Raw genomic sequence first — 23,974 nt, forward strand, 5'->3', positions numbered from 1 at the left:
TATTTGGTCAATTACTGTTTCCACAGGTTTTTAGTGGATTCATTCTGAGGTTGTACCCTTAACAAGAGAGAGCGAATCACATTACACAATGTTAATTTTAAATTGAAACACTTGAAATGCTTCAGAATTAGGTATAGAGGCAATGGCACCAGTTCCATGTTGGCAGAAAAGGGCAATGTTAGAGTGAAAGTATACAATATGAGCAAATCCATTAGTCATTAAATGGGAGAAAAAATTACAAACTACAGGAGAACCTCTTTCTCATGTCAGCAGTGACTGAAAAAAAAAACAAACTGCCCATTTTGATGACAAAAAGGAAATGAGAAGAAAGTGAGATGAAAATCTGATTTATTGTGCTTGAAAAGATGAAATGAAGATCTGAACAGGTAAATTATTATTACTGTAATTTTTTTTTTTTGTTGTTAAATTTGACTGTGCTGTGGCTGTCAACCTAAAGGCATTACTTGGTATTGCTGTTATGAAGTTGTACATATTCAAAGAGCAACTTATCATGGCAACATTTCAGCTATTTTAAAACAAAAAAAACCTACACTGATAAAAACTATTTGTGAAATTCTAGGGACAAATAATATGAAATGTACAAACAGTTAACGTGTGACAATTGTCAATACTAACAGTTGCTAGAGCAACAGAACAGCAAGTATAACTATAACCATCTCTCAAGATCAAACGCCTGACAAATTTATGTCATACTAAAAGAAATATAAAACCTGAATGTAAAATTCATAAATAAAAACTATGTTAAAAAAACAAATGAAACCTAGTTTCCACCCCATAATAATTGACCTACATGAATGAGAACTGAAATGAATTTAGAGTTTTTCAGAACCTAAACGATATTTTATAATGAATTCCTAATATTTTAGATGAAACAGATGCTGGTGTTTTGTTAAACAAATATGCTAAATACGAACACTAACATCCAGCATCCTACAAACAGTCATAAGAACTCATTAGCTGAACTCTGATTTCTACCATTTCTGGAACACAACTGTGAACGTCTGGCTCATTCTTCAGCGTCTGCAAACTGGTCGGGCTCAGAGGGACATCTGTACTGGGACCATTTGAGAGGGCATGGGTGGTGTATGGTCGGGCTGTAATTGGCTGTCACTGGCGGGGGAACTGTATCTGTTTGCTTCAGTGTCAAATCCCGCAAATCAAAGTTAAGGATATCCTCTGGGCCTGGAAGAGACAAATAATACAAGCAGTGGAAGAAGTGTCCAAATGCTTTACTTCACTTAACAATCTCTGAGATTTTCATTTAAATATATGTCTTCATGTCATTCTGTATTAGGTTACCTTACTTAAGTAACACTATGCAGGTTTTGTCGGCCAGATATATTCAAAGGGGTTATATGTAATATTAACATTAAAAAAACTCTACACAGCAGGGAGAAGTTGTATATCAGAGCAACACTTACAGCTACCAAAACCACAACTGCATCAACACGATGTGTCCACAGACTGCACCACTCATGAATAAAGTATAAAGCTCATTGTCTACACACATTTGCATTATGGTATCGTCAAGTTTTCTTCTTAAAAAATACATACCCAGTTATCTTGATAGTTGGTCAAAATAACAGTGTCTTATAATCTTCATTAGGGATGGGAATTGATAAGAATTTAGTGATTCTGGTTCCATTGTAGAAATCCCTCGATTCCCTATTGATTCTCTTAATGATTCTCAGTGGATTAGGGAATAAACTATAGTACAAATGGCTTTGTGTGCATTAACTCTTTATTGTCAATTACGCACCAACATTTTGCATTTCATTTGAAAAAAAAAAAAAAACTCAGAAAGGATTATGAAATGAGTAGCTAAAGGACAGTGAGAGCTGCCTGCTGCAGCCTCTGAACCTCGTCATCATGTAAATGTAATTATAGGACAAGGAGATTATTCATAACAAAAGTGAAAGCATGTTGACATAGTGAAATTGTGCTAACATCGACAGAACCTGGAGGAGTTTAATGTTACCAGCTGCAACAGAGGACACCTTGCTGTAAGCTCCGCTTCTAGAGTCAGCACCACCTTCACTAAGCAGCCAGTCAAAGATGGGACATTCATGCAATTTAAACGCATGATGTGTGTCTAAGTGTTTCTGAAAGTTGGTATTTCCCCTCTTTGTCATAATGGAAGCTTTGCAACTGTTGCAAATGCCCCTTGTGTCATCTTTACAAGTGAAATACAACCATACGTTCTTCTGAACCAAAATACGGAAATGATGTGTGACGCATTTGACATGATGACGTCATAGAACCGATAAGCAAGCAGACTAATGATTAACTAACAGTTCCAAGGAACTGAGCTACTCCCCTCCCTAATCTTCACGAGCTGCATCAGCTGATAGTTTACATTATAGCTCTGTTAGCTCAGCTCTGTTTTCAGACTGAAAACATCAACACTAAAACCACAAATGACCTCTGTTTTCTGTATGGTTTAAGTTGTCAATACACTAAACTGTACTAAAGATCTGTTTAGAATCGTCCAAAAAAGGTTAGAATTGTCACAGTTCAGTCTAATCAACAAACACTGAACTTACCATAGATAATAACATCACGGAATGATGTTATACCTTCCCTAACCTCATATTCGCACTCACCAGTGTAGAGGAAACACTGTGATTTCAGCATCATACTCCATTATTTTCCTTTAGAAATGTCTCCAATGATGAAAACAACAACAGTGCTTCTAGCTTTTATCACTTTGTCCCTTTCTTTGACTCTAAAAATTGTTTCTTAGTGGTTCTCATCCCATCTTCAGATTCAGTTCATATTTCCTACCATCCAATACATTCCTGTCTTTGGCATAGGTTCAGGACTCTTTATTCTAAACACTGTGATGAACATTTTCGGTCATTTCAGGTCAATATTTGAAAGTAGAAATAATACAAGGGAGTCAAAAAGTTCTCAGATAAATGTCTAGGATGGCCCCAGCAATTCTACAAAGAAGGAATCTACTGATGGACACATAGATAGTAAAAGTACTTAGATTTTAGTGGAGCTTATTGAAAAATAAACTTATTATATTTGTCTGAGAACTTTTTGACTGTCCTTCATACATGTTATCCCTTTAGTTATGCAAGCACTGTCAGTCAAATGAACACAAAGTATGAAAAGCAAAAGTGGTCAATGTGCAGTAAAATGACCACTACCCCCTGGAGAACAGGAACACCAAACAAGACCTGCAGTTGTGGAGATGCTCTGACCCAGTCATCACTGTTACAATATGGACCTGGTCAAAGTCATCAGTTCCTTATGTTGCTCATTTTGCTGCTTCCAACACATCAGTTTCGAGGACCAGTGTTCACTTGCTGCTTAATATATCCGACCCAGTGAAAGGCACCATTGTGCTGAAATAATCCATATTATTACCACTTCTCCTGTCAGTGGACATAATGCTATGACTGATGGGTGTATAGAGACAGTTTCAATATTTGTATATGCAGAAACATTCCTACCGTAGGGTGAAATCCCAAAACACATATTTTCCATGCCAGTGAAGGTGACATCTTGAATGTCATTTTCCCAGTCTTCCTCCTGTTGTGGTGGCATTAATGGAAGTGTAGGAAAGGTCTTCTCACTGTCTCTACAAAAAAATGACATAATTAGGTGACAAAGCTGATTTGTTAATTCTCAATTTTGAAAAAAAGTTATTCAAGTAATTTTTATTCAAGAAAATAATTACAAATGCATAGCTTCTGACACTATAACTACTTTGTGGTTGTACTACTCACTTACTGAATACTGATAAAATATTCAACTTGGTCATACATCTTTTAAACCAGTTGCCAGCCTGAGTTGGCAGTTCCCTTAAAACACAATACAGGAAGAGTTGTACTTACACACACCATACTATCTGCAGTTTAAATGAGAAAAACAGCTACTATACATGCTCACTACACCAAAAAACTGCCTGAAAGAACCGACACATCTCAATTTCACCCTAATGAACTGTGTGCACAAGACATACTTCAGTCACATGGAGGAGACTTGACAAAAAGTGGTGCACCATTTTGACACAGTGTGTGTGTCAAGTGGGTTAACAAACCTCTTCCTATGTCTGTATATCTTTTTTCTTTTCTGGGTCTTCTTTGCAGCTGTTTGACCAGGCTCTAGTGAAACCTGGTCAGCACACAAACCACTGTCAGGTCTGGCAGCTCCATTTACTGAGGCCCTGGATCCAAGACCCGCACCGCTGACCCCAGCAGCTGCTGACTTATCAGGAACAGATGAAATCCTGTTTTCATGTTTCTTGTGAGTCCATGCAGGTAATGCTTTGGTAGTCTTGCCACTAAACCCATGTTTTATGTAACCATTGACCATGCGTGGTGGTTTGGTGCCATTATGAGTGCCAGATGGTGTCCTCTCACTGACTGTGCCATCAACCGAATCTGTATCCAGGACCTGATCACTGAGACTGAAGTCTTTACAGGTGCCGCGACGTAATCCTCCCTTTCTACAAACAAGGTTTGTCCCAGTTTGAGGCATAGCTTTTCCTGTAAAATTAGAAGGTTTGAGTAGATGAAAGAAAAAAAAAAAACTAATGAAAACAGCATTTCCAATTCACATATGTGACTCATTTTGCATCATCTATGATGACTGTAACTTACTTTAACCCAAATATTTCTAGTGCACTATCTACTACCAGTATTTTTGGAGTACAAATAAGGTGAGGTATTGTTTATTGCTTTCTTAGGTGAGAATGGCATGATGACAAAAACGAGGAAAACGCAGGTTACAGCGTGTAATTTGAATGTGATTGAAATATATAAACAACCATAAAAAGTGGCTGGAAGAGTCGAGAATGTGAAACCTGCTCTTGGGTCCCTTTCAGGTGGCTCCCTGTGGCTTTGTTAAAAACACATGGAAATGAATTGCACTTACTTTTGTTATTATTGTCGCAACAAGTCATTCTGATGCTATGCAGTTGTAAAAGTCTATAACTGTACTCCAAATGACTGCAAAAATATAAGTAGTGGTAGTAAAAGTAGATACTTTTTAGGTTATAACGCTGAGTGTTTGTCTGTATAGTCCATGGCAAATAAAAGCCTTCACATACCAGTCGATTTTTTTTCTGCACAACACAACAGTGAATGTCACTGTTTTCACTAGTTTAGTTCTGTAAATACACAAAAACTTTGAGCTACTCTTGAAATATTCTTTACCAACTAATCCTAAGGAGATCCTCAAATAGTCACTACTTTAAGGTACATGCATATTAAAGGTATCTTTTGGCTCCAAAATGAGCTCTTTAGCCAATTTTATGTTTAAAAATGTCTCTGTAGCTAATTTTGGCCAGAATTGGCTAAATTCACATGGACAAGTCACTGTGGTGTTATCCAGTTGTAAAACTGTAAACTATACTCCAAATGAAACCGAAAATATAAGTAGTAGGCCACTACAAGTACACTACTTTATATTTAATGCCACTGAGGGTATCCGTCTGTATAGTCCCTTGCAGAGAGCCTTCACATACCAAATAGTCCATTTTTGCAGCACAGCACAATAGTGAATGTTTTTCCTAGCATAGGTCTGTAATTTCTTTGTAGTTTTATACCCAAACTTTGGTTTATTGTTGACAATCTTTACCAACTAATCCTGAAGAGCTTCTCAGTCACTTTAAGATAGTTTTTTTTTTTCTTAATTTCTTGCTGTCCCCTCCCTTTCTTGTAAAATAAAGGTCGTCTGAAATAGTTAGAACAGTCTGTAAACTTTCAGCAGGATATATATAAGTATGTAAAAGTGTGGGATAACGTGTGAGTGGATAGCTAACTGTTGTTGCTAGCTAACACGCCCCCATTAGCCGGTGTGTGATGGACAGCTGCAGCTCATATGCACTGTTTTCAGAAAGTAGTAAAAACAACCACCCAGAGAACTACACCAGCCACATTCAGGTGAGTAAATGCCTAAAGTGATTTATATCTGCGTGTCTCACAACAGGAGTGTTTGGGGTTTTATTAGTGCCGTACCTGTGCCGTGGATCGAATCACGCAGCAGATGTTCACGCACCTCCAATCCACCGGCCGCAATGTGACAGCAGACCGATAGGTGGCGACAGAGCACCAACGGCATATGCACACGATTAATAGTCACTATAGTAGGTAATTAAGATTATTTGCATATTATATACAATAAGATAAGACGAGTGGTAAGAGGTTGCAAATTTCCAGAAAAAAACAAAACAAAAAACAAAACACTTCATAGACTATTTATAAGACAGAGAATTACGGAAGCAGTAAACTATAAAAGTAAGATAACCCATTGGGCAATGCAATATTTTTAATTATTTTACAAAAACATTAATATTTAAATAAACAAGGTATACATGGTACAGCCCATGTGCATCATGTATAATCTGCATTAAAGTATAGTTATTACCTCCGCCAAGGAAGTTATGTTTTTGCCAGGGTTTGTTTGTTTGTCTGTTTGTCTGTCCGTTAGTGTGCAACATAACTCAAAAAGTTATGGACAGATTTTGATGAAATTTTCAGGGTTTGTTGGAACTGGGATAAGGAAGAAATGATTAAATTTTGGTGGTGATCGGGGGTGGGGGGGCCCACTTCCAACAAACCCTGAAAATTTCATCAAAATCTGTCCATAACTTTTTGAGTTATGTTGCACACTAACGGACAGACAAACAGACAAACCCTGGCAAAAACATAACCTCCTTGGCGTGGGGGGCACTGATCAGCCTTGGCGGAGGTCTGCGCTCTCCGAGTGCTTCTAGTTTAAAAATGTTTTCGGTCGTTTAGTGTGCAGTCAAGTGACGCATTTCCTGTTTAGGGCACAAAAATCTGTGCCCAAGGCTCTCTGAATCCTCATCAGTTTTCTCATGGTTTATACACTAGTGGTCTTTTGGTTTGAAATAGACCAAATATTCAACTCCATGAAAAGATTTTACAGAGTAAGTGAACTAAAAGGGTACATAAATAAAGTATTTCTGCTACATGTTAGAATTGTTGAACTTGTCAACTGTCTGTAGACATTTACCAACAGCTGGTAAAAATCAAACAAAAGAAAACACGTGTTCTTATCACATTGTTTCATGACTGAAAAGGCAACCTTGGATTGGCCTTGCTTTAATAACCACAAGTCTCCAAGGGAGTTAAACATTGGAGTGAATCCGACCCCAAATATCCACTTTAACTTAGTATCCTCACCGTTAAACCCTCCAGACATAATATCAGAGTCAACTATGTGCGGAATCGAAATAGGTCACTTTCATGTCAAATGTTTTACTTATAGCTCAGAATGTATCCTATATTAAATGAGCAGCTGAGATGATGAGTATAAACAATAGTCATACAATAACTGACTACATTTTCTATAAATTACATTCCTAAATTGGAATGAGAAGAAAAGGACATTTTATGAAACAGTTACTGCCAAAGCCATTTTTATTGCCATGTTCTATTAATAGTGACTACAACACAGTGCATAGCCCTAATAATTACTTAAAAGCTACAAAACTGAGTTTTTGACCAATTTTACAGCTCAGTTTAATGTTTTGTTAATGATTTATTCTAAAATGGCACAAGCAGCTATAGAGTGAAAAGATTTGTGAAGCAAAACAAGACACAAATCTGCAGAAACTGCTAAATAGGTTAAATATTGCTCATAATGCTCACCATTAAGTTTAAGCTAGGAAGACATTTCACAACCATATAAAAGCCAGTTTAACATGAAGTGAGAATTGAAAAACAGTGGACTTGCTGTAATAAACAAAAAGTTAAGAAATGCAACAAAACATTCCCGGCTGCTTTTAAAAAAATTATTTTTGACAATATGCTAGCCTGGCCTGTGTACCGCAACGATGCATTGTGCTCTGCCATTTTTCTAGTTGGTTACTTAAGCAATCACAAGTTGTTTTTTGATAAACTGTATAAAATATTATTCATAGAAACAATCTGAAAAAGAGTGGAGAGTGGCACATGAATACAAATTATCACTATATAATTACAACATTTACAAGTCAAGAAAATATGACACACCTAGACTTGAAAGTATCCTCAAAAACTGTGTAAGTCCATAGCAACATCATTGTGAAAAATATCATCAAAAGGCACAGACAGAAGAAATGGTGAACCATGCAGAAGGAAACATAACATTTTTTGTGCAAGGAAGCAAAACTCAAGTTTAGAATCATCTCATAATACAGCAGATTGTAATTTTCCCCTTTGAAAACAAAATGCCAGGTCTTCATTACAGTAAAGAATACTGTGTATTACAACACATCTTACCCAAATACAGAGATTTAAACTCAGAAAGCCTTTTTGGCCACAATGAGAGTGAAATATTAAGTTGTACATTCATATTATTTACAGTATTAAAAGAGTTTCAGAGCCCTCTGGCCATTTACTACAATCTGTGACTTGTAGGCCACAATGAGATTGCTAATCCAGTTTTCTGTACCAAAAGGTGAGTCTTCTGTGCATGCTCACATACAGTATCTGAGCTGATTTCACTGAGACAATGAGAGCAATTTAGTAAACCATGTTAAAATGCCTTCCAGTCACACAAATGACCATAACTCCCAACACACTGTGTACATTCAGGTCATGCATTTCTGTGCAACAACACTGTCTTATGCTAGCAACAGCATGCTTTTTCAAGATCACACTGTGCTACCAAAAGTTTCAGTTTAAGACACTCCTTGGTTGCAGCTTCTGCATCATAAAGTGACACTACTCATCTGTTTCTTATCCGACTAAGGCCCACATCTTAGTGAAAAATTATTCACTGTTGAACTGATTGACACAGCAAGTTCTCTTGTAAGGTTTCTGGAAGACATATTCTCATGAATTAACACAAATATTCACCTTCAATTAACCCTCACCACCTTCACTAAAACACACTGACTTTCCTATGCAGTCCAACGTTTCACTCTCTAAGAAGTGCTTTACTTCCTGTTTTCACTTTAAACCTGCTTCTCTCAAAGGAACAATTATACTTCATTTCTTTGTCCAGCCACTTCTTCCACTTCTCTGAGTCCTCTTTTAACACATGCCTTTTCATATATTTTCTACAGTTTCCTTAAAATTCATATAAATGACAGTAGACGAAAGACTGTCGGTTTACAGATCGGGCAAAAGTAAACTTGTCTGCCTTCATGTCTGTCACTTAGAAAGCCTGTTTTACAGACTGCTTGTCACCTTATTTTTTTCCTAAAAATGCCTCTTTTTATCACACCAAACTGTTTGTGAATATTACAACTAATATTACACAGAGATACAGTAGAACCCACGTCAGATTTGATAAATTGTTCCAGTTGCTATGCCAAAACACATACGTCCAGTGTGATAAATCAATTCAAGCTCAGAATATTCCTGGCAATAAGTGACCATTTTGTCATGTGAGATCAGAGATGTAGTTACAGTTCACAGTAAAGACAGTAATGAGAGTAAAAACAGATCATCAGAGGAAAGATCACACAAAGGAGTTGCATTAGTATGACAGTCTGTGAGCAATTACTGGCGGATAAACCTCCCTTTAAATCAGCACAAGATCGTCTTCTTCTTCTTCTTCACTATGAGAGAAGTTATTTTCACCCCACAAACAGCAGGGGGGGATGCGTGTCCATTTATATATTCCAGTTTCCAGGACTGGCTTTGGTTCTTTATGCTTTCCTGTACATATTCCTAAAGTCAGGTTTCCGGCTCTTGTCAAACAACTGGAATGATCCTCAGTACCCCGATGGGATCAGTTCTCATTCCAGTTGAGTCACTGCTAGTTCTTTATCTCCAAGATGGAGGGGTTGTGGTCCAGGATTGAAAGGATGATTTTGTCCATGTATTGTCGCAGGCGCAAGTTAATTTCTTCCTGCTCTTTCAAGGCTTCCATTAGCTGGAGAGAGAGTTGTAACAAAGATGATGAGATAAAATGAAATGAGATTAACTTCATTTAACCCTTCAACAAAATTCAATTATCCTGTGGCATATTCCGGTATTTTTTATTTGTGTTTGTGTGCAAATTTCTTCCTAAGTTGCATTTGGGAATTTTATTCTGTAATGTGAGACCTTTTTTCTGGAAAATTAGTCTTATTTTTCTGAAAAATAATCATTGTCTTATCTGTTTCTTATTAGAGGAGTAATTTAATCTTAAGAAAATAGACAAAACTTTGTCTTAATAAAATATTCCATCTAATTCAGACATAGATATATCCAGTAACAAGTTAAAATAATAGTTTATGAATTATCCCAGTAAAGGAGACAAGATTTCTTTCCTTTTGCACAACTTCACTATTTAAAAACATTAAACCTGTTGTAATAACTTTGCTTTTGGTGCTTGTGCAAAGCATCTTGCTTAAATTTGTAAATTTTTCTATTGTGTTCCTATTTTTTTCATACAGTCTGTTTTAAAGTAAAAGTTTTCAACTCCTAGATTATTATCACAATCATTATTATTATTATTATTATTATTATTATTATTAGTAGTAGTAGTAGTAGTAGTAGTAGCAGTAGTCGTAATAGTATTTTTAATCAAAGCAAAATTTCCTAAAATTTAGACAAGTTTTTGTTCTGCTACAAAAGTAATAGTTTAGAATATTTAACTCAAGTTTGCAGTGCATATCAGCACTACATAGACATCTTGTTATAGGTAAAGAACCGCTTATTAAATTTTAAGTTCCTATAACTGGCTATGGCTGTATGGCTGATTTATAATAATGTAATATATAGCACTGCCATGCTATGGCGTGACCTACAGTGCATTTATGAATGTAATTGCAGTGCATTGTCAGTATTTATAGCCCACTGCCCAGTGTCCTGAGTGTACCTGGTCTCTGGAGGCGTTGTCTATCTCGGCGGCCAATGACTGGGCCTTGGTCTGTGTGGCAAACAGGTTCTTGGCCTCGTATAGACTGAGGCTGAGGATCTGACCATTCAGCTCTTCGTTCTGCTCCCTAAGCTTCTGGTTTTCCTATAACCAAGAATCAGGGAGGGTGGAAGGAAAAAGAGAGAGAGAGACATCAAGAAGAAGATTAAGCATCTGGATGACACGAAGTATCAGGGGTGATGATGCCTTTTTAAAATGTCCACTACTCAAGCCTCACTCAGCCCATACACACACTGTAGTTGACTTCTCATCCAGCAACAACCACAGCAGCGCACATCTATTTCGCCAACACCTACAGGACATAACACGGGTTATGCGTGTTACAGAACAAACTGCTCCCCTGCGCTGTCTGGTGTCTTGTTAAAGCCCCATGATAAAGTGGTTCCTGGAGTGCTGACAAGAGGTCAGTTTGCTTTTTTCCATGATCAGGAACATTAACGAAGGGAATTGCAGCACTGACCCCAGTTCAGCTTGGGCATGTTCGCCCTACTCCATTGTGATTAGTGGTTAATCGGGAGGTCAAAGGTCATAGAAGCAATTTTACCATCAGACCGGGACGGAGCCGAGCCCCAGACAACACCAGGTGCTGGAATTCAGGGGGGAGAAAGTCCTGGGACACAAACGGCTGGACACACATACAGACATTTACAGAAGTGCACAGGCAAGCATAAGATAGTAAGATACCAGTTTTTACCCCTGGGCTGTGCCCTCTAAGTTTAGGTTGTTGCCCTCATTTACTAATATACTCTGTCCAACTACAGACAGTCGATAAGCATTATAACAACTAAAAAGAAGTTCAGGACAAGACGCTAATATTTTGAAATGATAAAGAAAAGTATCTGTAGTCAGAGCTGATGTAAAATCACTAAACGTATTCCCTTGTGGCTTGCCTGCGCATTTTATGTGACAAATTTGGCCACTGGCTACAGCTCTGCTCTTAATCATATACACAAACTGATCAAATCAGCAACTCTAACCATCTGGTGTCACTGCTAAGCTTTATTACTTATGACCTCAAGGGTTGGTGGTTTCAGCCCGTATCACATTTTCTTTTGGGTTGGGAACTTGGAAGAACATAGTGCCTTTAATGTGTATCTCAAATCATTAATATGACGTTGGCACAAGCCTCTGTGTAACTTTAAGGAGTTTCTACCTGAATTACTCCCATCAGAAAAATCACATTGCAAACACTCTTATCAGGGACTGAAAGCAGAACATTTGAAACTTTGGACGCAGATACCTAGAAGCAAACATCAGCTTCTATTTTCTGACGTTGCACTGAAAAATACATCAGCATTTGACGTGTAAACAGACACAGCAGGAGGTGCATAAGTAATAATGTATCACAATAAATAAACAATAAAGAAACCCACATAAATTGTGATGTAGCTGCGTTAAGCTCTACGTGAATCCATTTACTATCACCAACACCTGTGGTGCAACATTTACATTTCAGGGAAAAATGTGATGACTGTCCAAAACCTGCTATTAATTGGTTATTTTGAGTAAAAATATTTGTTCCTCAAATGTATGTGCATCTATTATCAGGGGTATAACACTGCAAAATCCTGCAGCGGAATGACACTTAAAAATACTTATAAATAAATACTGACACCATGTGGAATTGTTTTTTTACTTATAAAAAACAAGCAATTAAGAGCATTACATTCATGCTACATAAAAAACACATGGTAAGCCAAGATATCATGGTTTTAGTATAGTATTTGACCCCTAACTGTATAATTATTTAAATCTGAGTATCACTATCTTCATGCATCTCATACCATTTCTTCTTCAAACTGCCGCACGGCAAGTCCAAGCACCAATAGTTGCCTTAAATTTGCAATATATCTGAAAATGTGTCGGTTTTACCCATGCCTAAGAGCTAATTCTGGCTCCCTGTTTTCCAAAAAAATGATTGAGGAAAGGTGTTGCTACAGTGTCAGTGGTTTGATAAGCTGCACTACCCTGTACCATGTGTACAGCTGTGAACTGGCCCTGCAGGACGAAGAAGCCAATCATCAGTACCTGCTTGAGCCTCTTGACCTCATGCTCCAGCTCCACCTCCCTCGTCCTGCTGTTGAAGTCTGCCAGGCCGGAGGAAGAGCTGCGGCCACGACCGGGCTTTTCTGCCTCCAGCTTGAAGAGCTGCAAATGTTCCAGCTCTCGACGCAGATCCTCTATCAGCTACAAAAGAGAAAGAGCAAAGAGCAATGTTACATAAGGCCAGTGCAGTGTTTCATAAATGACAGTGTGTGAGCGAGCATGCAATTTAACTGCAGTGAGTGAGGAGTAAAACAAATATAGTTGTTTTTAATAATTTCTCCTACCTCCTGCATGGCTTCCTTCTCTTTTTGGAACTGGTGTCTGTTCTGTCTCAGTTTGTCCATCATTTTCCTGTAAAGGTCCATCTCATCTTTCAGACGCAGACTAGTGTCCTCCAGCTTGTCTGTCATTCTTTGCTTCTCCTGATGATACATATACATACGTGAGTAACATGTACTTTTATGCACTTAGATTACGTCGTAACTATTTACTTATTTATTAGCGTCATACTGTAGAATTCTGTTTTTCTCTTACTGGTCACACTGTAAGGTTTAGATATAATGACACTACTGTGTGACGCTACTTAAAATATGCGAGTTTTATTCTTCCTGCTATTCGACCTACACCCCTTTGCACACTATGTCTTCACACACATTTTAATCATTATATGAATATTAAAAAATGCCGCTTTTAGGGAAAGTAAAACTCTATAAAAATCATAAAGACAGATTAATGCAATTTGCTTCACGTAAGAGCATCCGCTGTTAAGTACACAAAGATGAAGATTTTTTATAATTATTGCATCTGTTTTTTACTCATTGTTGATTATTAAGTTACAGCTATCGGTAACAGCACTGGAGTCAAGAACAAATTTCCCCAATGAAACAATGAAGTGTATCATATCGTATGAAAAACATGAATATTAAAAATCTTACCTCATCTAGTTTCTCTGTCTGTGACTTGAGTCGACACATGTTCAGAGTCACCTCAGTGTTCTCATCCTCCAGCTGCCTCACTCTAAAAACATAAAACCTCCTGCATTTTAGTACACTCTTATGCAAGAAGAGTTCTTTTTTTTTTTTTTTTTTTTTAACCATCAGTTAAGGCACTGGGTAGATTCCATAGTATTTTCAACCAGCTACAGTTCAGAGGAATCTTTGAGAACTGCTTAGCATTCAGTCTTAAATAATTTATTTTCCTTTTACAGGCCTCCCTGACATTTCATATATCCAGGGGATTTAAGACAAAGGTGTTCAATCTATTTAGAAGACACTACTAAACCAATTAGCATTTGATGTATCTGTAAATCATATCAAACAGTTCATTCATTCACTCTCTTAAACCTTTTAACTTTGACTTATTTTCAACATAGCAAAATAATAGACACTAAATAAAGACACAATAGTGATACAAAAAAGGTTATGCAATTCAGTAAAAATAATACAAGTTTAAGAATAATTGCAATCATTGTAATACAAAACAAAAGAGTCCACTAAAACAGGAAGTTAGAGATAAAATGTGCCGAGTCTCAAAATACCCTAAGAATAAAAATGGAGTGAGTGGAAGTGTTGAATGTTACAGTGCCTGTCACTCACCGGTTGGTCAACAGCTCTATCTGTGTAGTCTTGTCTCTCTCCATCTTACTATAGGCCTCTCGGTGTCGTCTTAGTTCCTCCTGTAGGTTCTGTTCTGCCCGAGTCTCCTGGTCTTTCAGCTGCTCCTCCAGCTCATGAACCCTGACATGATCAGTAATTCACAGTAAACATTCCAGTCCAGTATCAAAGAGAGGCTAGGATACTCAGTGAACAGCAGTAACACTCTGGCTACTGTTTTAAAGTACAGGGTGTCCCCAAAAAAACTGACATAATTTGAGATGTCCATATCGGAGTGACTACATGGTCAAGAGAAATGATACTTAATAGGATTTATTTTGGGCATAAAATGTTTTATTCTACAAATTTCAAACAAAATTCTGTGGGATGTAATTTTAAAATGTTCCAAAGTTATTACAAATGTTCAATGTGTGCGCCGCTTGTGACGCAGCACACATCAAATCAGTAGCGGAGTCCTTTTTTCCAACACAAACAGCCTTCCTCCTGAAACTTCTTATGCCATGTCCAAATCTGTTTTCTAACAATGTTCTAACAAATTCAAGTTGTGCATTCACATTTAACTGAGTTTGGGCATACTTTAATACACAGAATGCATTTTCTGTTGCAGTAAATGGCATGTCTATTCCTGAAAGCACAACAATAAAAATTATTACACGTCTTTGAGCAAAAAGAGCAAAGAAATTTTAAACAAATTATTAGGTGATGAAATGATGTAAATTTTTTTGGGACACCCTGTACAATGAGAAATTAAAGAAGCTGATCTGTGTTCCTAATTTCTGACTGTACCTGTGCACCAGTTGTGTGTTCTCCTGTTTCAGTTTAGACTTGAGATCCCCGTTTGTAAGAATCTCACTCTCCAGTTCTGCCACCTTCTTTTCCAGAAAGCTTACCTGGAAGAAACACAAACACGTTACTAATCTTTGACCCAAATTATATGTCAGATTCAAAATTACAGTAAAATGCTTGTCAGTCAGCAACTACACAGCAATTTTTTTATATTTCTGATACTGCTTGGTGACTCTGAGATTTAAAGTCTTCAAATAATCCTTAAATTTGGAAAGGGCATCTTACTTCGTGAATTCACAGACGACGTCTCTAACCAACTTCTCAGAGCACCGAAAATATAAATTGACAGGCATATTTACTCTTACTGGACATAAACCCATTCATACCTTCTCATTGATGTCGATGTCACAGGAGTCGATGCTGTCTCTGAATAGATCCTCTGTACTGCCGTTACTGCTGCTTAGGTTGCTGTTGTGGAGCAGCTGTCTGCTCAAATATAAGGAGACACAGCAGAGATGCACACATTTAAGAAGAGGTGGTACCTGCTGAGAATAGATGCAGGTGAGAACCAGCTGGTTTTGAATGTGTGTACGAGGGAAAAGGAAGTGTGTGATGTCCTGCAGTGCTACTGCTGCAACATAGAAAAGAGGATATAGCACAAGGGCGGGCATACGTCTCACTGTGTCGAACAACCAAGTGTGATGTTTCTGCCAAGATGTGAATATAGCTGCCACCACTTTCACTGATGGAATAACTTAGGAAACAACAAGGAGAGGAGAGGAGAAACGAGGAGAGGAGAGGAGAAACGAGGAGAAACAAGGAGAGGAGAAACAAGGAGAAACAAGAAGAGGAGAAACAAGGAGAGGAGAGGAGAATCGAGGAGAGGAGAAATGAGTAGAAGAGAGGAGAAACGAGGAGAGGAAAATCCATAGGTTGCTTTCAAAGTTCAACTGGACTGTTTTTTTATTCTCTTTTTCTGGAACAAAAACCAGTCCAGTTGAACTTTGAAAGCAACCTATGGATGAACGATGACCTGGACAAATGAAAATTTAGACAGAGAAGGGGGAGAAACAAGGAGAGGTGACATAGCAGAATAGATAAAGACAGTAATAAAGCAGGAGCAGTAATCCAAGCCGACATAGAGGACAGTAGGAGGAAAAGGGAGGGAGAGCCAACCCTTATATTGAAAACATAGATCAGGTCTGACAGGCCATTTTAACTCTGTCACTATAACTCAGTTACTGTGGGTGGACATAAAACAAAGCCCTGATACAAAACATTTCACTTGGTACAAACTGTGACACTGTCACTGATCCATGCCAAGCTAATACTCAACTCTGTTTCTTAACTTAGAGCAGGCTCACTTAGCCAGATTAGACAGATTTCATCCAGACGTTGTGGATTCCCTGAATAACCAGTTAGTAATAATTAACTGGAAGTTAAAACACAACTGTAAGGCAACAGTGATAAGGAGACAGTAATTGCTCACTATGTGTGTGTGCCTCTGTCAACAAATAGAGCAAACATGTGCAGCCACAGCTGTATAAAGGATAAACACAATGTACAAGTGACCTTCTGTGCTTCAAGACAAACACATAAACACAAATGAATGCATGCAGACAGACATACACACACATTTACACTTGATACATGACATACTGTACCTTCCAAAAGCAGTGCTGGAGATTTTCCTGTTGGGGCTACAAAGGGAAAGGACAAAACAAATTTACAGACATTATTATCACATTAAATTGTCATGGATATGTCTAGACTCACAGCTAAACCATGTATTGGACCTGGAACGGCTGATGGCAATTAAGATTTTGGCTATTCTGTGTTACAGATATGAGGGAAAAAAACACTGAAGGACGTGTCAATGATAATACAATTTCATATCTGGTTCACCAAGCAGGGGTTTCTTTTAGCTCAGTCAGCACCGTTCTCAGGGGTACAAAAGCCAGAAAGACTGTTCAGTCTGATGTCTGTCTTTGCCGGGTTTCTAACGGGACAAAAATGAGCAAACGTGGTGCAGGGTGAAGAAAGCAGTAGCTGATGTAGACATAAAACTGATCATTGTTAATAGTAAAAAGACAAGAGCTCAGGTTATAACAACTGTCCAAAAAATATTCTACTTCTATTGACTGCTATAGAACATTTACATTAGATTACATTTACATTAGAAAAAAAAATAAAAAATTAGCTCTTGGAAAGTTGTCAATGTGCATTTTTTGCTAAAAAAAAAAGTAATGAAAATAAAAAATATTGTCAAGAATTAAAAATAACTAAATAGAATAAAGCGTCACTATCAGGAAATGACTGGGATAGCATATTTACGAGCAAAATATATCAACAAAATAGTGATTTGGCATATTTCACATTACTAAAAGCTACATTCAGTTAATCTAATTAATTTGATTCATATTTGCCCAGTGCTATGGGCTGGGCTACAAAACTGCAACCTCACTGCTTTCAAAGGGTTAATAAATTAGACAACAAATACTTCAAATCCACTCCACCATCAGTGTTTTCAGACTCTGGCCACTTCCTATGTGCTCACTCTGCTAAAAGTAATTTTCTAATCAATATATTTTCATACATACCTCAGCCTCACATATACCTCAGCTCTTACTCTTGATGTACTTTGTTTCTGACATCTCTACTTCATTATTTATAAAGGGAGAGCACTGGTCTAATTAGAAAAACCATTTTGGATTACAGAGTCATTTCTTTAAAGGGAAAAATCTTGCAGTGTCTGCAGAGACACTAAGTTACTAATAGCTGGAAGACACGAATGCTACATTCAAGGGCATGCTGAAAATCTGAATTTAGTGTGTCCAGATGACACTGTGGCTCCGTGTGTGTGCCTTTGTGTCTGCAGATACATCAGTACAGCTATTAATGGTCACAGAGGATTATGTTTCTAATAATAGGGTCCCTATAACAATGGTTGATGAGATAAGCACAGGACCAACAGCCTTACACAATCAATTACTGTACTGTACCGTACTGTGTGTGTACATTTTAAAGATGAGTAAATAATGGTGATGATGTGTTTAATGAGGCATTAAAAAGAAATACACATATTACATGCTTACAAAAAGTAAATCAGTGTTAGCCTGTCACTGACCGATGTCTCATATTTATTACTGTATACAGCCATAATTATTACTCCCACTACGACTTAATACATTTTTTACTGTTTACTATGTTTTACAAATAATGCATAATTTACTTTTTTTTTAGCTACAGTTCTGTGCAAAAGTCTTAGGCTACCACTAGCTTTGTTGTTTTTGCAGGGTTGCATATTTATTTCTCATTCTGTTTTCTTCCTACACAACAAGAAAATACAGGAAAAATGTGTACAGCCTTAAAAACACACACAAAAACACTAAACTAAATGGGTTCTAAAGGTTGAAGTTACTATTTAGTGTGACTCCTGACCCCATGACACGAAGCAGCACAAATGGTTAGAAACATCTGACATGTATTGAATGAAACCTGGTGTATAACGTCAGAAAATTAGTGCAATAAATGTCATATTGTCTGAACAATAGGGTTAATGACATGTTAATGTAAAAAGGTCACACTAAACACTATCTCTTTGGTTTATAGAATGTGTTTTTCCCTGAAACTTTTGTTTTTAATGCTGTACACACTTCACATATATCCAGATGGGATTTTAATACAGAAACAGATAAATGCATTTGTGTGATCATTAGAACTTTACTAAAACAACAAACCTAATGTTGGCTTTTGTAAAGTGCTATATATGCTAACCAAATTTTACAGGGATCAGTGAAGTCCATCTCATTTCATCATCTCATCTACATTCATGCATGTATTTATATCCTAACAAGTGCTTTAAAGCTCTTCTCTTGTATTGACTTGCTGTAGTTAAATGTGCTTAGATGTACCATTGTATGAAAAAAATAAACATCACAAAAATTGCCTGTGTTCAATCGATTTTGTACTATATTTCATCGTGTTAAGTAAGGCTGACAGAAAAGAAAATAAGTAGCAGAGTAATGATCAGCAGGGAAACAGAACCTTCCATATCAGATTTTTTTTCTTGCCTTAGAAGGTTTCTGGTCAGTCTGCCAGGTGAGGGTTATTGAATTTTCTCGCTAACAATAACATTTGGTGGGTGTATGATCTTGTGTAATACAAGCAGTGGGTTTTGCATGCGTTGGAATCTGAGCGTCCTACCTGCTCGCCTTCAGATTTTTGAGGCGCGCTTCCAGGTCATTTAGTAGGTTGACCTTTTTGCTGCACTGGGAACAGTAGACATCCATGAGCTCACCAGTGTAATGTTGACGCACCTTACGAGGAGTCTGGCCCGCACTGCAAACACACATCGAGCACATTCAGCGGACACAAAGGAGATGGCTAAAGGCCATTTGGAAGTGAAATGGCTCTGATTACGTGCACATGGGACTTGGGTGTTTGTTTTTTAAGAATGCACTTTTCCTCGGCTTTGACTGCAGTTATTTAACTTTTTTCCCATGCTGAGTTTCCTAAGACTTCTTGTAAATCTGGGCCTCATTTTCAATTTAAATCTCCATGCCAGCTCCAGTTTTGTCTGCTTGGTATGCATGGAAGGAACATGGAGCAGTATTGCCAGTCTATCAGCCAGGAAACTTAATCCCATTAAGCACAGGCCTTTGATGAATATTAATGTGGCCTTAAGGGCAGAAGCTCCTAAGCTACACTCTTCTAGTCAAGACTCCGAATAATATGAGTCAGGTAATGAATTTGGAGCTTGCAGTGAAGAGTGAAGTCTGAAATGCATAATATCTAATAGAGTCGTATCAAAGGCATACCTTGAACTGATCAGTTTTCCATTTAGATTTATTGTGACCTAACCTGTGAGGTGCCAATACAACACTGGCCTCTTCAAGTATTTTGCAGCCCCCAGGGTCAGGTATTCTTGGCCACAGTACATCTTGGAAGGAAAACATATGAGTCTTTCCTCTGCCTCATTCTTGCAGCAAACTTTGAACAGTGAGTTTGTATGACCAACCAAAAACAGCATCTCTCTGTTTGTACAATATACCAATGTGGACATTCACATTTATCCTGCTCTTAAATGTTACTGAATCTCTCATAGTGTGGTGCAGTTCTGTCAGAGAGACAAAATTCTGGGAAAAGCACTTAGATGCACAGCTCTCAACCTCTCACTTGCCTATCACACAAAGGGGAAATGATCCCATAGATTTTTTACATTAATATGGATATGTATATTTTGGTTTTCAAACATAGTCGCTGTGAAAATCAGAAAATAACATTCATTCTACTGTTTGCTTTACCACCACTACCTGCTTTCCTTGTTCGCTGAAGAGATGAAGAGTGAAGCTTGAACAATCTGTTTACTAACTCAAGCCACGAGACTTTATATTTTCAGTATTACTTGGTATTAAACTTAACACCAACTTTGCTGTAATAAAAAAATATGGAAAGAAGTAGAAATGTCCATTACGTAGGGATAGTAACAATTTTACCCATGTTTACTATAAAACATATGATCATACAAGTGTCCTTGGTTCCATTCTCTGATCTACATGATGTAAACTGTCTTAATAAATAAATATGACCAAATTTACCAATTACGATCAGGTGATTTTTTTATTGTAATCCCACTATAATATTCAGAAATTCCTACATCCCTTGTCTTAGCAATAGTAAGCATTGTAAAAGCTTGATTTCCGACATTAAAAAAACAATTTAGTCATTTAATATAAATTTTGGATGCCTGCTTAAACCTTCTTAAAACAATGATCTGACCCTTGTTGAAATACATTACATCATTAAGAAAGACATACTCAAATATTTACATGTACCATACTCTTACGCATTTAGACTAGAACTAAAGTCCACCGGGTTTGTCTTTCTCGTACCTAGACGGAACGGAAGAGCCAAGGTCAGAGTAGCCGTTGGTACGGGTCTCGTCGTCGGGGCAAGGGCTGCTGGGAATGTAGTCCGGTTCCTCCCCTTCACCGTAATCCTCAAATTGCTCCTCGTTCAAAGATGCTGAGGAGCGTGTTGAAAGGTCAGAGGTCACTGAGATACTGGTCTGACCGCACCTTAAGGAAAACAGGTAGAAGGAGGTCTATTAGAGCATTCATTATCATTATCACTGGATGTAAACAAATGGCTGTGTTGTAGCTTTTCAGGAGGAAACTGAACATGTCCTAGAGAAAAACGTAGTCTATTGAGCTTTTTATTGGTGAAATTACAGAGACCAGCCGGCAGCTCTATATATCATGTTGGATTGCCACCGTTGTTTCTTTCATTTGATGCTGAAAAGGAAGATTGTGAATAATGTAGGGACTTCTTTTTAACATTAAATGCCCCTAATTAATAATCATTAAAAACATTAGATTGTTTTCCCCATTTTGTAAGATTACACTCGAAACGACTACATTTGCTCTTGTTTCGTCTAACAATCTAACATGATAAAGAAAAAATACACTTTTTATTTTAGTTTACTACAAGTTGATAGTATTTAGATCTAGCATTAAACAAAATACTGACTTGTCGCCAGGGAAAAAGAGCTCCCCCAATGCGTCTTCCTTGTCTCCTACTCTGGCCAGCCCCTCTGAAGTGTCTGACCCTTGGGTGCTCTCCACAGCGCTGTCTCTGTCAGATTCCCTCTCCCTGCCCTCGTCTGCCACTTCCTCCTCAGGTTCGTCCACCTCTCCAGGGAACAGCTGGCACTCAGGGACAGGGTCAGGATGGGCCCGTGTGCACATGATGACCGGACAAACCCACTCCTCCTCACTGCCCTGCAGACACATGATGAGGCGGACGCAGAGAAAACACAGGGAAGTTCACGATGAGGATCTTTACAAACACTAACAATCTACCTTTCAATAACTAAAGTTTACGTCGGTAGTATTGCTGTCCACTGCAGACACCAATTTCCACAAAACACTGGTCCTTACACTGTCATTTTACACTACAAACAAAAAGTTAAGGAAATTTCATTTCTTTTTTGTCATTTTTTTGTCATTTTTGCCATTTGTAAATAAAACTGTCTGGTCATTAAAAAATGTGTTTCAATTCAGTTCACACACAAAAAAGTAAAAAGCGCTGTGCAAGAATCCCAACTGAAAAAAGTAGCCCAAAAATTAAAATATCCATAACTTTTTGTTTGTACTGTAGATCAAGTTAAAGATTAAAATAAGACAAAGGCCAGTACAGAATGACATTTTTTCATGCTAATTCACCGAGATATTAAAAAAAAAAGTTTATACAGTTCCTGTCAAAATCTTGGAAACACCACCTCTTTGCATTTTTGGAGAAAAATATACATGTTCCTATTGTTTATATGAAAACAATAAGAGAATTCAATGGTATGACCAAAGAAATATATGAATATACAAATATTAGTAGCTTAATATTCAGCAAAATGTCACCTTAGGCAACAGCAGCAGATTTTCTATGAAATACGTGCAACTATGTCACATTCCACTTCATGTGTTTCTTTTCACAACAGGTTTAAAGAACACGCTAACTCATTATGTACATGTAGGTTAACTGCCCTGTAGACCATGACTGAGTGCACTGAGGCATGAAATACAATAAAAAACAGTTTGTTAGTTCAGCATTGATACAGACTAGTATACAAGGCATGACTACTGTTCCATACCGCAACACAAAAATGACCTGACACACATGTGTCCAAGCTCTGTGAGGGTTACTTAATGACAAAACAGTTGGGAGTGCTATTTATCATGGAATAGCCTGACCAGTCACCCAACCTAAATCCTATTGAACTGCTCTGACATGAATTGGATTGCAAGGTCAGAAAGAAATATCGAACTAGTCAACAACACAAGAGGCATAATATGTATTTCAGCTGATTATTTGGAAAAACTACTGTCTGGATGCCACTTAAAGTTTGTACTAATACCTGCACGTGTGTATATTTGTTTAATGCTTCTGTGATGTACCTTTCATCCATCAATATACATTTTTTATTAACTTGTGATTATTTCTGCCTTCCCCAGCTTCCATTAGCTGCAAAGAAATCAGGAGAGGGATTAGAGTCAATGGAGTGGAGCATCACAGCCTTATGTTGATTTCTACAGTTATATTTATTTCGTTATTGTCTGAGTTGGGAATCACTGGCAGGTCGGTTTTTTCAGTTTTTCTTTGTTTTGTTTAGGCAATTATCTGTCATCTTAGTTTCTCCTTGTTTTTTTTCTTCTGCCAGGCCTCCCACCTTTACTTCCTTATTAAATGTGCATTTTCACACTGCAGTTTGGTGTTAGCATCTGATGTGTTTTGGTCAAAATACCATTAAACGACCCACTTTGTTAGATGTAAACAATAGGAAGATGCAGGTGTCAAACACAGTAAACTTTTGACAGGAGCTTTAACAGTAATGCAATGGCTGTAATGCATCTTCACACTTACAGTAGCCAATGGATATTAAAGGTAAATAATCCAAATGATTCCCAACATGGTGATGGCATAACCTAAATTACAGCATACTAAAATAACTTTGCTTACGTCTCGAACCAAAAGTCAAAGGACACAGCTGTTGAATATTGTTCACAGTGTAAAGTATGTATTGGTTACACAATGTAGAGAATGGGTTAAACGTTATGGGCTTTATATATGTGGAGTATTTTTGTACCACTGTTAGAAACAGAAATGAGGGATGGCAT

At 37.5% G+C, this 23,974-nt stretch overlaps 2 protein-coding genes across 3 annotated transcripts in view; both read right to left on the reverse strand.

The window, feature by feature from the left end:
- Positions 1 to 394: 394 nt before the first annotated feature.
- LOC115417778 (uncharacterized) lies at positions 395 to 6,096 on the reverse strand. The gene is made up of 4 exons (XM_030131874.1): positions 5,994 to 6,096; positions 4,073 to 4,520; positions 3,483 to 3,610; positions 395 to 1,203 (listed from the first exon to the last, which is right to left on the reverse strand). The coding sequence occupies exons 1-4, from the start codon at positions 6,094 to 6,096 to the stop codon at positions 1,028 to 1,030; spliced, it is 855 nt and encodes a 284-aa protein (XP_029987734.1). The 3' UTR covers positions 395 to 1,027.
- A 1,307-nt stretch (positions 6,097 to 7,403) lies between these two features.
- Positions 7,404 to 23,974, reverse strand: part of rab11fip4b (RAB11 family interacting protein 4 (class II) b) — a 31,410-nt gene continuing 14,839 nt past the window's right edge. The window contains exons 2-14 of one of the 2 annotated variants that reach the window (XM_030137699.1): positions 21,834 to 22,084; positions 21,197 to 21,382; positions 19,509 to 19,643; positions 16,967 to 17,002; positions 15,689 to 15,788; positions 15,303 to 15,406; positions 14,499 to 14,639; positions 13,839 to 13,920; positions 13,188 to 13,325; positions 12,886 to 13,044; positions 11,402 to 11,482; positions 10,798 to 10,941; positions 7,404 to 9,867 (exon numbers count right to left, since the gene is read on the reverse strand). In XM_030137699.1, the coding sequence (XP_029993559.1) occupies positions 9,751 to 9,867; positions 10,798 to 10,941; positions 11,402 to 11,482; positions 12,886 to 13,044; positions 13,188 to 13,325; positions 13,839 to 13,920; positions 14,499 to 14,639; positions 15,303 to 15,406; positions 15,689 to 15,788; positions 16,967 to 17,002; positions 19,509 to 19,643; positions 21,197 to 21,382; positions 21,834 to 22,051 (1,641 nt within the window). In that variant the 5' untranslated portion in view covers positions 22,052 to 22,084 and the 3' untranslated portion in view covers positions 7,404 to 9,750. The remainder of the gene's footprint in view (positions 9,868 to 10,797; positions 10,942 to 11,401; positions 11,483 to 12,885; positions 13,045 to 13,187; positions 13,326 to 13,838; positions 13,921 to 14,498; positions 14,640 to 15,302; positions 15,407 to 15,688; positions 15,789 to 16,966; positions 17,003 to 19,508; positions 19,644 to 21,196; positions 21,383 to 21,833; positions 22,085 to 23,974) is intronic. The other variant, XM_030137700.1, reaches the window with a different exon arrangement.

The sequence above is a fragment of the Sphaeramia orbicularis genome, chromosome 1, assembly GCF_902148855.1.
Source record: "Sphaeramia orbicularis chromosome 1, fSphaOr1.1, whole genome shotgun sequence".
NCBI classification, from domain to species: domain Eukaryota; kingdom Metazoa; phylum Chordata; class Actinopteri; order Kurtiformes; family Apogonidae; genus Sphaeramia; species Sphaeramia orbicularis.

Coding starts and splice junctions, on each gene's coding strand:
- LOC115417778 (XM_030131874.1), bottom strand. CDS start 6,096: ATGCCGTTGGTGCTCTGTCGCCACCTATCGGTCTGCTGTCACATTGCG. Junction 4,521..5,993: donor TGATTCGATCCACGGCACAG/GTACGGCACTAA, acceptor CTAATTTTACAG/GAAAAGCTATGCCTCAAACT. Junction 3,611..4,072: donor ATATACAGACATAGGAAGAG/GTTTGTTAACCC, acceptor ATTTTTTTGTAG/AGACAGTGAGAAGACCTTTC.